A 14,175-nucleotide genomic window follows, 5' to 3' on the forward strand; every position below is an offset into this window, starting at 1 on the left:
TTCAAATATAGTAACATATTTGAGAGTTTGATTTCTTTCTCCAATGGGAGTCTAATTGATACAGGCATGTTAATGCAGCCATACTCCACAAGGTCATTCAGAGGTCTAGGTTCCTTCCATCTGCTCAGTCTTTCATCCCCTGGGACTCTTTGTCCTGTATGATCCAAGTGAGGTGTATTCACATTCCAACATGTGATGAAGAGGAAGGATCCTATGAATCATGCGACACAGAAGTTGTACATACCCAATCGATTCACACTCTGTTAATGAGTCATGGCCCTATCTACTGGTATGAAAGGTTGGGAAATGTAATCTGTAGATGAACAACTATGGGCTCAGCCCCAACTAAGAGGGAAAAGAAGCTCTAATAGTATCAGAAAGAGAGATTGCATCCTGGAAAGAATTAACCATGTGGGCCACAGTAGTTAAATGAAAAATAAAAATCAAATCAGTTTAGATCCTCATTTTTTGCTATATTTCAAAAAATATTCCACATAGATAAATAATCCAACCATATGATAAGCATCCAAAATTGCTTTTTTATTACTATTTGCCAGGTAATATACTAAGAGCTTTTTATAGATTATATATCATTTAATCCTTAAAATGAGCTTATAAAAGAGACTTGTTAAGTAACGATTTGATAAATGGACAATGCCACACATGGATTAGAAAATACAAATGACTAATGAGGAATTTTCTTATCTTTAATGATAAATCTGAATTTTAAGTGAGAAGTCCTTTTCGTTTATTAAGTTATGAAATATTTTACAAAATATTCAAACTTGGGTAGCGTGAATTGAGGATTATAAACTGCCAGAGTCAATGTGTGTCAACAACCTTAGCACATGTTAATATTCAACGTGATCCAACAATTTCACTTTCTGGAGTCTTGACTAGAAAATAATCAGAATGAGGATAAAGCATTACTTACAGTCACATACACACATAAAATCAGAAACCATGTAAATGCCTAAAAATAGGAGAATGACTAAAAAAACCGTTATATATACAGAACGTAATATTGTATGTGATTAAAATTGTTTATAGTGTTAACAGTATGGGAGCATGTCAGTGATATAATGGTAAGTGAAAAAAATTAGGATGGAAAACTCACAAATTAGATTTAAATTATGTTTTTCAAAAACAAAAAATAGAATCGAAATATGTTAAATGTTTTTGGGTGTCCTTTGTTATTTTTTCACTACCTCATCTCTGCTTCTTTGTTACTGCCTCTGTGCTGACTAATTAAAAAGCCTTATTGATTTTCATTCCTCTCTCCTCCCATTAAATGATCCATAAGAGAAGGTATCATGTCTTTCTGATCATTGTATATTGTTGCATAGTGCCTCAACCAGTATAGGTGATAAAAATTGACCTAATCTTTAGGCTTTTATTTTTCACCAAAGACTGGCAGTACTTGTATCCTCAGAAAAAGAAGACAAAATTTTAATGTATTGGAAAAAGTCTGTTTTATAATAATTTTCTTTAATAGTCTAGTTTTCTAATGGGTAAATGGAAAGCAGAAGTGATAAAATCTACATTAGGTGGAAGCAGAAAAAAAGTTTTATTTTTCAGTGGAGGGGTTTATGTCCATTTGCCCACTCCCATTCCATTGTTTGGCCTTGGAATTGTTTTAGTGCGCCCTGTGGAAGTGTCTTTGCAATGTTCTAAATGCATGCATTGAAATAAAATGGACTTTGTCATGTCCTCTGGCTTTGCTGTGGGCACTGTTGATTGGCTGGAAATATACATTTGAAAGGAAGTACCGAAATGGGAACTGATTTCCGCTTTCCCTGGTCTTCCCACCCTGTGCCTTTAAGATACAATTTTATTATGTTTTGTTGTTGAGGGCAATTTAAGTCTTCTAAAATTGGGTAAAGTGAAACTTCTCACGCAGTATTAGTCAGCATTCTCTTAAATGTGCCACTAAAAAGGATTTGACCAAAAAGTGGTAATAAAAAAATAGGACAGTGTCCTTCTGGCTTATGTGAAATGGATATTTTAGCTATCAGTTCAAATATTTGGAAATTGTAAAGTCTGTCACATTTTCTAATGACACAGCATGTGAAGTAGGACATTGTTGAAAGGTCAACCAGAGGCTGATTTTCCACACTATAAATCACATATGTTGAATTGTGGAAGTCTAGAAACATGTTGTTTTACGTTGATCACCAGTGTCTGTGAATAAGATAATTCAAAAGTAATGAGAAGTGGTAAGAGTTGCATGAAGTAAAGTATTTTCACTTAAAACAATTCTGATAGACTAAAGGTGGAGGGAAGAATGTTTTGATAGACTTTAGTTTCTAAGGGGCAGTGGGAGTGAAAAGTGTCTCAGAAAAGTGAGGCATGTGCCTGCAGGTTGAAACCTGAGTGTGAATATGTGAATTTTTCTTAGGAGTAGCAACTAGGAATCAGGTTTGCATATTCACTGTTTTGCACTTAGTCCTCCTATTAATGAATACCACCAGGTGATGGGTGTTTTCTGACCGGAGAAAGCCTGTGTGTGGCATCTGGCAAGTCAGGTTTAAGAAAAAGATGTCAGCAGCTTAAGGCCCCTGTCACATGACCTCCTCTACTTGCCAATACTAGACGCTCTGGATCAGATTTCAACTCCAGGCAGTCCTGCCAGCCATGTGGGTTCAGCCGAGTGAGAAGCAAAACCACGCTTCCGAAAATGTTAGGAGCTGCTCTTCGCTCCCTCTGAGGCCTCTGGATTAGGAACTGTGTTTCAAATGAAATCATATCTACTGAATGGAATTCTCGTACTTTGCTGTCATTTTGATGTTTTCATCTGGTCTTCATCACTTCTACCAGGCACTTCCTGCGAGAATGGGGGCAGGCGCTCTCGCTATCTGTGTGAGTACAGGCCGCCCCCGTCTTCTGTGGACACGGCGGGGCTGAGGAGAGGCCTGTGCCCTCCTGGTTTTGCTGCGATGTTTGTTCGATTTTGTTTTTCCTTTCTAGGAGGTGGGGGAAGGTTTGTTACTTAAATGCCTATCTATTCAAATGGACGTTAAACAGTGTTTGGGGCAGCATTCAGCATTTTTGTCTGTTTGCCTTTCCAAAAAAGATGAAGGAAGAAGTGTGCCGGAGTTTATGCGGTTAGGACAACTTGATTTAAAGTAAAGCATTCTCGAGCATTTCAGACTTCCTTATTATAGATGAGTTAAATATGAATGCTTAATTGTAGTTACTGGAAAAGTCTAGTGGCTAGACTGAGAACGAATGAAAATAACCACGAATTTGTTCCTTCTGGGTATGTGTATGACCTTTTTCTATTCACATTTTTGTTTTCTTTTAGTAATGCTAGAATTTCTGTTGAAGCATGGTTGCTGAAAGTGACAGGAAAGAGCTTGTTTGATAAATGTTTGTGAAACCTTAATGGACTGTAGAAACTTCTGGTTACAATACAGTAGCATCAATAAATACCACTGATGTAAAATCCATGAGAAAATGCATGTATTTCTGGGGCTGAATTAATAAATTTCAAAAGCAGTTCTGTCGATGCTACTTTTGCAATAACCACGTATTGTCAATTATACAATTTACAGAATGCTGTGATTTAAGTTTTTATTTCAATATATAGAAAATGCATATATATCAAGCATACTTGTATTTATAAACTGGTATTGTCTTCCAAGGGGGCATTTTGTTTGTCCCTAGAAGAGCTAAATGAGAAATATATATTCTTTATTATCAACTTTATCTGCTGACTTCTGTATCATCACAGGTCACATCTTTTTTCTTTTTTTTTTTTTTTCAAGTTTCAGAAACAGCTGCGATTTGTGGTAGGTTGTGATGGCATCCTAAAACATCTAGAGATATCTGGGCAATTTTTTATACATATGCCCCAAATGGTCACCACATGGTAAATCAGCCCCACAGATTTAATTTTCATAGTAAAACTCCCTCATTTTTGTGCTTGGAACTTTTTGGTAGTCTGTGTGCCTGTCTGTCTCTTTTCTTCTTAGCCTTGAGCCTTGTAGCATCCAGGTATCCAGGTGATTATCTTTTTATCATTCCCAAGAGTTTTCTTCAAAATCTGATTTTTTTTTTTCTATTGTAAAATACTGACCTTCTATTTCACTTCATCTTTCCAAGTTTGGAAAACAAATACTTTAGGACAGGAAATGTGTAGAGTATGAAGCAGCAGATCAACCTATTTGGCCTGAGACAGTCATCTCTGATTAGACCCTTACTTCTTGCCTGTGACCTGCATGCATTGATCTCTACCTTGATTGAAATGCACACTGACCCATGTATGAAACTGAATATTTTTCCTTAGTTTAATCCAAAGTATATGCAAAATTTCATGTAAAGTTGACATGAAAATCATACTGTATAAGAGATTATTCACTGTAGTAGAGGAGTGATTCTCATTCTTATTCTTTAACTTCAGGTTAGCCTTTTTTTTTTTTCCTATCCCAGTTCTACTTATAGGAAATGCTTATGTTTTTAGGATTTTTAGCATAGTATTTCTGGAAAAACATAGCTGAAGGAGAAAAAAATATTTTTTTTTCATGGTTGTGGCAGAAAGGTGAGAGCTATGTAAATGTAAGCATAGGGGCTGGCATACTTGTTTTTAGTTTGGGACCTCTTTACCTAGACATATCTTATATGTAGCAATGGCTCAGATATCCTGATACTGAAGATAGTTGTTTAGACAGAATAATAGAATACTAGATATTTGTAGTGTGTGTGTGTGTGTGTGTGCATATGTATGCATGTTGAAGTGGAACACTCCATTCATTGGAGTTCAAAGAGCCTCCATTTCTATGTCCATTGACTAACCACCTTTCTCTTCCTCATTCTTTTCATCTCTTCCCATATTACTAGCACTGTTAGTAAAGCCAAAGTGGGCTCAAAATTTCACTTACTACTCATATTTACAAAGAAGTTGCAGCTTCCTCACTATAACATCTGTTTTTCCTCAATAAACTACACCCAGGCGGAATGGGAACCATACCTGCCAGTTAATATTGCCTTAGTCTCTTCTAGCTTTAAATGTCACTTTGAGAGGACTCCAGCTCTCTCAGGTGAAATCTTGAGTCTTTCAGACCTCTTGCACCTCCTGCTGTTCTGTCCAAGGTGGCATCTGGGTATTTAGAGGAAGGTGGGCTTGCAAGTAGGAGTTGCCATATCCCAATGGCTGAAGAAAGAGGGGCCCAGAATACATGCGTGTCGATTTTTATATTGTGGATGTTCTGGTATCTGGTGTGTTTAGCAAACCTTCGGTGAATTTGTAGGTAAGTTCTGTTGGTATTATCCAGGCCCTACGGTCTACTCCTCCTGAGTTAACTCCAATTTTTGTTGGTGCTGGGAACAATTCTAAGGATGTCCTGGGCCTTGTAGCCTTTGTCCCTAATTTGACCCCTCCACTCCTGTAGCCTCATCACTGTGTATCCTCAGCTACCTCTATGTCTATCCCATAGTGCAAGCAGGAGCTGTGGTCCTAGTACAGAAAGGTTCACAAACCATATTATGATATTCTAGTCACAGATTTATTGAACAGCTTAAAACACAGCACAAAGCAAGGAGGGAAAGATTTGCTAGGCTTACCTACATAGAAAGGGTTTCAGTGGGATGAAAGGCCCACATTCTGAGGCCTGTGTTACGTGATATTTGTCTATTCTGTTTCTCATCTTCTCTACCACATCAACCTTTCCTGGTCACAGTGGGTTTTTTGAGGACCAGTGTTGAGTGTGTGCAGGGGGCTCAGCAGATGGAACATGACTGAGCCAACACAGCTTGCTGTATCATCAGAGACAAGTGTGCCTAGGTATAGTTCTAACTTGCTAAAATAGACTCCTGAACAGCTATGGATTTTTATCTGCATGTCTCAGGCAGATAACACATGGGGCCAGAAGGGTATAATCAATGGGTGACTCATTTAAGAGATGAATATTTGATGTCTCATAACTGTTGGGTGCTTAACTTGTTTCTTCTATCTCTACTTAATTATCTATGTCAACTGTGTCCACCACACTATCTCCTTACATATTGTTGAAACTTAGTTGTACTTCTCCTCATTGTTTTTCCCTTCTCTATTTGGCTGAACTGAATTGTCTTAAGTAATACAACAAACAAATATTTTGCAAATTCAAGTTTCAAAACCCATTGTGGTTATTTATCTTTGTTTCTAGTTTGATGTTTGGCACCAAATTCATCCCAAACAGACTACATTTACATTTCTTAAATGCCATGATGGATTTCTTCATTTTTTTTCCATCTTCTGTGTTTTCTGTCTTTGTTTTGTTTTGTTTGTTTGGAGTTTAGAATGTAGGCTCATTTTGGAAACTGGCAAACATGAGCTTAAATCTTGGTTATGTTATTTACTTTACTCTGACTTTAGACGTTATTAAACAGTATGCTTTCTTGATAATTTAAAGAACATTTGACCATCTGTTCAGCTTCCTTGACGTTACATATTTGTCTCACTAGCAGACAGTAAAGTTTGGACACAGGTGTCCTTTCTTATTTGTATCTCTTACCTATTGTTCAGGGCTAGGCAGTAGTAGTTGTTCAATAAATATTAGCACAGAAATGGTAGGTGAAACTATAAAACCTAATGCCTGACTTCAGTGTATTTTATGTTTAAATGGGTCTTTTGAAGACCCTCATAAAGCTAAAGGCATGCCTGCAAAAGCATTCAATCTTTGATGGTACTTTTTGTGAAAATGGCACAATTTGCCATTTATGAGAATGAGCAGTATAATTGTAAATATTTTGTACTTTAAAAAATCATTTGAGTCTCCAGCTGAATAACACATGAATTCTCTTACTATAAAACTGCATCGAGTCAATGCAAGTAATTCTGCACATCCATTCCATCTCAGATGATATATGGGCTGGTCAGGGCATAGCTTTCCCTCAGGTAGGCATGTAATCTGCTTTAATCAGGGTAATTAATACCAAGGGTCCCAACAGGAAATCCCTGGAATCTCAGTAGTTTTGGGGAAACAGATAAATTTGTGGATTACTCACAGTCTGATGCAGGTTGAATCTCTCCTCCATCTGGTGACTGTAGTGTCCAGACTGCCTCCATTCTGTGAGATATTTGCTGTTTCAGCATTTGACCGTGTATCCCTTAGTTTATATCAGGGATAAAAGGAAATAGAGAAGGTACACATGTTTTTATCTGCCTCATTCTGGAAGTGATCCATTTCTCTTAAAGTTCATTTCTTTGAACTAGTCGTATGTTCCCATGTGATGCAAAGGTGGTTTGGAAATGTAGAGAAGTACCTCATGGAATATTTATAAACACTATTTCTGGCGCATAACCTAAAATGCTCAAATCAAAGAGAAAGATGTATGCTCCATAATTGGGATAGAGCAGTTCTCTCTCTAATTCTCCTACTGAATGTAAACAAGGAATTACACACCCCAGGTGCTGCTGACAGATATCTAATCTATGGATCAAGAGGGAAGACAGCCTAAGGATATCTTAATACATCAGCAAATGGCAGAACAGTGGTGACATTCATGAGCCACTGAATCTACCAGCTTAGAATCTTTCCTTCCCCTGAACTCCTTTGTATTAGTATAATGGGATAATAAATGGCCTTATTATTTTAGCCAGTTTGAACTAGAATTTCAATTACATGCAGCCAAAACATCTTAATTGATAAACTTCATCATGCAGTGGCTTGCTTTGGGATGGTTTTGGGAAGCTTGTCATGAACTGGAATGAGGCAGGATTTGAGGCAGGACACATGGGTTTGAATCTTGGCTCAACCACTTATTGGCTATTGGCTGTGTGACCCTGGGCAATAAACTTAACCTTTCTCTTTCCGCACCTATCAAGTAGGGATAACAACAGCCTAAACAGGATTGTTGTGAGAATCAAATAAAACAGTAATGTAAAAATACATTGAGAACTTCATAAAAAAAATTACTTTTGTTATGTGGCAGTCTACTTTGTCTTTTTTTAAAGGTGATTTCCTTAATACTGTCCTTACAGATGGATTATACTTCTGAAGGGACTGTTGATATTATTGGATTTGGACCAAATTTTAAACAGGATTAAGCCTTTAATCTTTTGTTTTTCCACAATAAACTGATGAGGTATTAGAGGAAGACAAGATTAGTAACAGGCAAACAAAAGCATGTAAATTTTCCTATGGAAATCTGAATTGTATTGCAAGAAGAATTTTCATCTCTGCCATACAGAATTCAAAAATCAAACAAAAATATGGTCAAAATTAGTGTCTAGAAGCTGAGTATGGGTAAAGTCCCTAGTATCTAGGTTACTAATTTCAGACTCAGCTTCATTTGAAGCACAGTTAGTCGTGTATATTGGTTTAATGTCTCTGTGCAGAAGATTGTAAATAAGCATTAGTGACTGGTGAAAAGTGCAAACGAGCATGAAGAAGCATATAAAGTGGAAGAATGGGGTAACTGGGTAAAGAAGACTAGGCTAAGGTAATAAATTAGATTAATCCAATCTAAATCTTAAAGTGATTTACGCAACTGAAATTCCAAAGATAAAGAAGCTTGTGTCTAGTAGTTTCTGAAATAGGAACTGTAAGAAACCTTACTTGAGCTATTATCTGTAATTGTGGATTTCCAATGGTTGATAAAGAGGTAGCAAATCATAGCATAATTAAGTTTATATAAGTTATATAACTAAATATAAGTTTTGTAACTAGCAGGCAGATTCGAGATTTTTTAAAAATTTGTCATTCTGAACTTGGTTTATGGGAAAAGATGCTGCAACAACTTTGAATTATTACAGCTACTTCTTTAAGATTGTTAAATTTGGAGCATCTACCACATCAGATATTAACAGAAATTAAAACATTTGAAATTATAATGGCTAGCCAGTTGAATAAAAATAATTGCTGGATTTCTTCTTTACTCTTTAAACTAGAGACGGATCAAGGATATAAATACCAAAGTAAAACCATAAAACAATAATTTTGGATCAAGGAGTGTCTTTCTAAAGAAGAACCAAGCTAGAAACCCTAAAGACAAATACTGGTGAATTTTTCTGACAAATAACTAAAATGTCTGCACAATCCCAAATAACATTTAAAAATGCCAAAACTAAGACAGATACTTATAATACACATGCTAAAAAAAATTTACTTTTTTTAATGTAGAAAAAGTTCCTACAAGTCAGTAAGAAAAAGAAAACTGGCCTTTAAAAAATGGACCAAAGTTGGGGCGCCTGGGTGGCTCAGTTGAGCATCCAACTTCAGCTCAGGTCATATAATCTCTTGAGTTCAAGCCCTGCATCCGGCTCACTGCCTCACTGCGTCAGCGTGCTGTGTTAGCACAGGGTCCGCTTCAGAGCTTCTATCCCTGTCTCTCTTTGCCCCTCCCCCACTTGCACGCTCTTTCTCAAAAATAAACATGAAAAAAAATAAAAATTAAAAATGGGCCAAAGCTTATGAATGGTACGTTCACAAGTAACAGCAGCATTACATGCTCTTGATCAAGATGTAGACCAGTGGAGCATCTTTGCAGGACACTGTGGCAGTATGTGTCAAAATGTATAATTTGTATACCTATTGATCTAGCAATCTCACTTCTAGGAATTTATCCTACAGATAACTTGCACAATTATGTAAAAATGTTGGCAAGAATGTTCATTGCTGAAATACTTGTAATAGTAAGAACTGTAAATAACCTAAACATTATAGTAAATAAGATGGGTTAAATCAAGTATAGTATCTCTAGATAATATAATATTAAACAGCTGTATGTGCCAATATGGAAAGACCTCCAAATTGATCAAGTAACAAAAACTAGGTGCATAAATACACAATAGTGTATAGTTATATTTTCCTTTTTAAAAATAATATGCATATCCTTAATTAGGCATAGAAAACTTTTGCAAGGAAACATAGTAACTGGGATAGGGAGACTTTTTAGTTTAAACTCTCATGTTTGAGTTTTGATTGACTGCATATATTTAAATTATTATGAATGAAGACTACTCAGGGCACCTGATGACTCAGTCAGTTAAGCATCCCAACTTCAGCTCAGATTGTGCTCTCATGGTCAGTGGGGTTCGAACCCTGCATCAGGCTCTGTGCTGACAGCTCAGAGCCTGGAGCCTGCTTTGGGTTCGTTCTCCCGCTCCCGCTCCCCTGCCCGTGCTCTGTGTCTGTCTCTCTGAAAAATAAATAAATATTAAAAAAAATAATAAAGAATAAAGACTACTCAAAAAATGGAATGGTAGCTGTCTAGACTAAATAATGATTAGTTTATAATCATGAAGGCACTGAATATTTGAATGTCTATAGTTTTTTTACAGATACATTTTGAAATATATAAATTACTTGAAATTGTCTAATATATAGAAGGATATAGACTTTCCCTGCACATCATGGGGCAGACTAGAGCTGGGTGGAATGTAATGAAACAGTTTAACCAAGTAGAAGGAAGTGTCTAAAGATTGCAGTATCTAAAAATTGAGCTGGTTGTCTCATGAGGTGGTGAGTGCTCCATCACCACAAGTAAGAAAGAAGAGGATGAGTAGTCATGGGTTGACTTGTCATAGGAAAGTCATGGAATTAGAGTTATAGGTGAGGTATCCTTGCAATGTTCTAGGATTCTCTGAATCAGTGTGTACTTCCCAGAATTGGTAGCTCTCAGCCAGTTTGTAAGACTTTTGGAAATTTAGCACACATAGGTCTTTTAACCCTTATCCTTCTTTCAGTTAGGGCTTCCTCTATGTGGAGGACTGGATGATTGTCCAAAGCTGAAGGCAGAACTCCATGATCTTGATAATAAAGCTAGGTCCCAGATTTTAACTGGTAAATGAAGTCTTAATAAGCTGTTAAGTGTGTGTGTGTGTGTGTGTGTGTGTGTGTATAAGTGAAACAGGATATTATTACAAGATTGCTAAATTTTTACTATGAAAAAAGATATAAATTGAAAGTCTACAATAGAACTCAGTTGAATGGCTCATTCTAGAAAAAATGTAGAATAGCAGTGGAAAAGCTAAAGAAAAACAGTTCAAGGAGAATTTTGATGTAAAATTGTCTTATCAATGATAGTAATTTACTTTTGGTCTTAATTTCAAGAGATTCCTTTAATATTTAAGAAACTAGTTTTAGTTAAAATGTAAATAAATGATCTTATACACAAATCTTTATTTCTGTGCTTTACACTGTAAATAATTCAGGTAGGCCTGCAAGTAGTAATATGCAGCATTGGTTTTAAGCCCATTTGGATTTTCTGAAGCTATATGTTTTGGTCTTAATTTTTCCAAAAATGAAATGTTTTTAACACTGTAGTTCTTATCATATTACTTCTTTAACTTTAGTTGAGTCTTTGTAACTTCTTAAAAAGCATCCTTCTGTTTCTGGCTTTACATTTCACTAAACTTGTTGAGAAACAATGGCAGGAATAGCCTTTGCAAGAGCATTTTTCAAATTAGACTCACAGCAATCTCCTGCAAGACCCTTCTCTTCTGTTTAAATCCTCCTTGGCTATGCTAAGACTGACAACAATGATGAACAAAAGGTTTAACATTAGTGACGTTAAGAACTGTCCCTCTTTCTCCAAATAACCAAGGAATTCTTTTCTATTTTTAATATATTTATTTTTTAAGTAAGCTCCACGCATGCAGGGCTTGAACTCACCACCCTGTGATCAAGAGTTGCATGCTTCACAGACTGAGCCAGACAAGTGTCCCCAGATAACCAAGGGATTCTAAGCACCACAATGATTCTGTGCTTTCAGATTTTTTTTATATATTGGTATAGAATCAGTAATTACTTAAAAGTGACCCGTTGCAGAATTTACCTATTTTGTCTAGAATTACTGAAGAGCGATAATGTGTGCTATTAAAATGAAGAATGTCAAGGAGTGTGGCCCTCTTCTCTCTCCGCAATGGTGTGTGCTCATCCATTGATATCCATGTACTCCAAAAAGGGGGAGTCATCTGGCAAAAATGTTACTCTGCCTGCTGTATTCAAGGCTCCCATTCAGCCAGATATCGTGAACTTTGTTCACACCAGCTTGTGCAAAAACAACAGCCATATGCTGTCAGTGAATTAGCAGGTCATCAAACCAGTGCTGAGTCTTGGGGTACTGGCAGAGCCATGGCTCGAATTCCTAGAGTTCGAGGTGGTGAGACTCACCATTATGGCCAGGGTGCTTTTGGAAATATGTGTCAAGGGGGCCGCATGTTCGCACCAACCAAAACCTGAAGCCATTGGCACCGCAGAGTGAACACAACACAGAAGCAATATGCCATCTGCTCTGCCCTGGCTGCCTCAGCCTTACCAGCACTGGTCATGTCTAAAGGTCGTCGTATTGAGAAGGTTCCAGAACTTCCTTTGGTGGTTGAAGATAAAGTTGAAGGCTACAAGAAGACTAAGGAGCCATTTTGCTTCTTAAGAAACTTAAAGCCTGGAATGATATCAAAAAGGTCTATGCGTCTCAGCGAATGAAAGCTGGCAAGGGCAAAATGAGAAACTGTTGTTGTATCCAGCGTAGGGGACCCTGCATCATCTATAATGAGGACAATGGTATCATCAAGGCCTTCAGAAGCATCCCCAGAATTACTTTGCTTAATGTAAGCAAACTGAACATTTGAAACTTACTCCTGGGGGGCATGTGGGACGTTTCTGCATCTGGACTGAAAGTTCTTTCCACAAGTTGGATGGTTTCTATGGCACATGGCATAAGGCTGCCTTCCTCAAGAGTAACTACAACCTTCCCATGCGTAAGATGTTTAATACAGACCTTAGCAGAATCTTGAAGAGCGCTGAGATCCAGAGAACCCTCCGAGCACCACGCAAGAAGATGCATCACAGAGTCTTCAAGAAGAATCCACTGAAAAACCTGAGAATCGTGTTGAAGGTGAACCCATATGCAAAGACCATGCACTGGAACACCATTCTTCACCAGGCCAAGAATTACAAACTCCAGATGGATAAGGCCGCAGCAGCCTTAGAAGCCAAATCTGAGGAGAAGGGTGTTCCAAGCAAAATTTGTATGGAACCACAAAAGACCCCAAATACCCAAAGTAATATTGAAGAAGACCAAAGCGGGAGGCATCACAATCCCAGACTTTAGCCTCTACTACAAAGCTGTAATCATCAAGACAGCATGGTATTGGCACAAAAGCAGACACATAGACCAATGAAATAGAATAGAGACTCCAGATTGGACCCACAAAAGTATGGCCAACTAATCTTTGACAAAGCAGGAAAGAATATCCAATGGAAAAAAGACTGTCTCTTTAGCAAATGGTGCAGGGAGAATTGGACAGGAACATACAGAAGAATGAAACTAGACCACTTTCTTACACCATTCACAAAAATAAACTCAAAATGGATGAAGGGCCTGAATGTGAGACAGGAAACCATAAAAACCCTAGAGGAGAAATCAGGAAAAAACCTCTCTGACCTTAGCCGCAGCAATTTTTTACTTGACACATCTCTAAAGGCAAGGGAATTAAAAGCAAAAATGAACTATTGGGACCTCATGAAGATAAAAAGCTTCTGCACTGCAAAGGAAACAATCAACAAAACTAAAAGGCAACCAACGGAATGGGAAAAGATATTCGCAAATGGCATATTGGACACACAAAGGGCTAGTATCCAAAATCTATAAAGAGCTCACAAACTCCACACCTGAAAAACAAATAATCCAGTGAAGAAATGGGCAGAAGACATGAATAGACACTTCTCTAAAGAAGACATCCAGATGGCCAACATGCACATGAAAAGATGCTCAACGTCACTCTTCATCAGGGAAATACAAATCAAAACCACACTGAGCTATCACCTCACGCCAGTCAGAGTGGCTGAAATGAACAAATCAGGAGACTATAGATACTGGCGAGGATGTGGAGAAATGGGAACACTCTTGCACTGTTGGTGGGGATGCAAACTGGTGCAGGCTCTCTGGAAAACAGTTTGGAGGTTCCTCAAAAAATTAAAAATAGATCTACCCTATGACCCAGCAATAGCACTGTTAGGAATTTATCCAAGGGATACAGGAGTGCTGATGCATAGGGACACTTGAACCCCAATGTTTATAGCAGCACTTTCAACAATAGCCAAATTATGGAAAGAGCCTAAATGTCCATCAACTGACAAATGGATAAAGACATTTATCCTACTTGGCAATGAGAAAGAATGAAATATGGCCTTTTGTAGCAACGTGGATGGAACTGGAGAGTGTTATGCTAAGTGAAATAAGTCATAC

General features: G+C 37.4%; 1 protein-coding gene and 1 pseudogene across 7 annotated transcripts in view; both read left to right on the forward strand.

The window, feature by feature from the left end:
- Positions 1–2,615: 2,615 nt before the first annotated feature.
- Positions 2,616–14,175, forward strand: part of FAM13A (family with sequence similarity 13 member A) — a 347,254-nt gene continuing 335,694 nt past the window's right edge. For 4 of the 7 annotated variants that reach the window (XM_045056100.1, XM_045056101.1, XM_003985178.6 and 1 more), the window contains exon 1: positions 2,617–2,859. In XM_045056100.1, coding sequence (XP_044912035.1) covers positions 2,755–2,859 — 105 coding nt within the window. In that variant the 5' untranslated portion in view covers positions 2,617–2,754. Of the gene's footprint in view, positions 2,860–14,175 lie in introns of all 7 variants that reach the window. The other 3 variants (XM_045056104.1, XM_045056103.1, XM_045056102.1) reach the window with 1 other exon arrangement.
- Positions 10,089–13,048, forward strand: LOC102902517 (annotated as a pseudogene).

This window comes from Felis catus, chromosome B1, assembly GCF_018350175.1.
Source record: "Felis catus isolate Fca126 chromosome B1, F.catus_Fca126_mat1.0, whole genome shotgun sequence".
NCBI lineage: Eukaryota > Metazoa > Chordata > Mammalia > Carnivora > Felidae > Felis > Felis catus.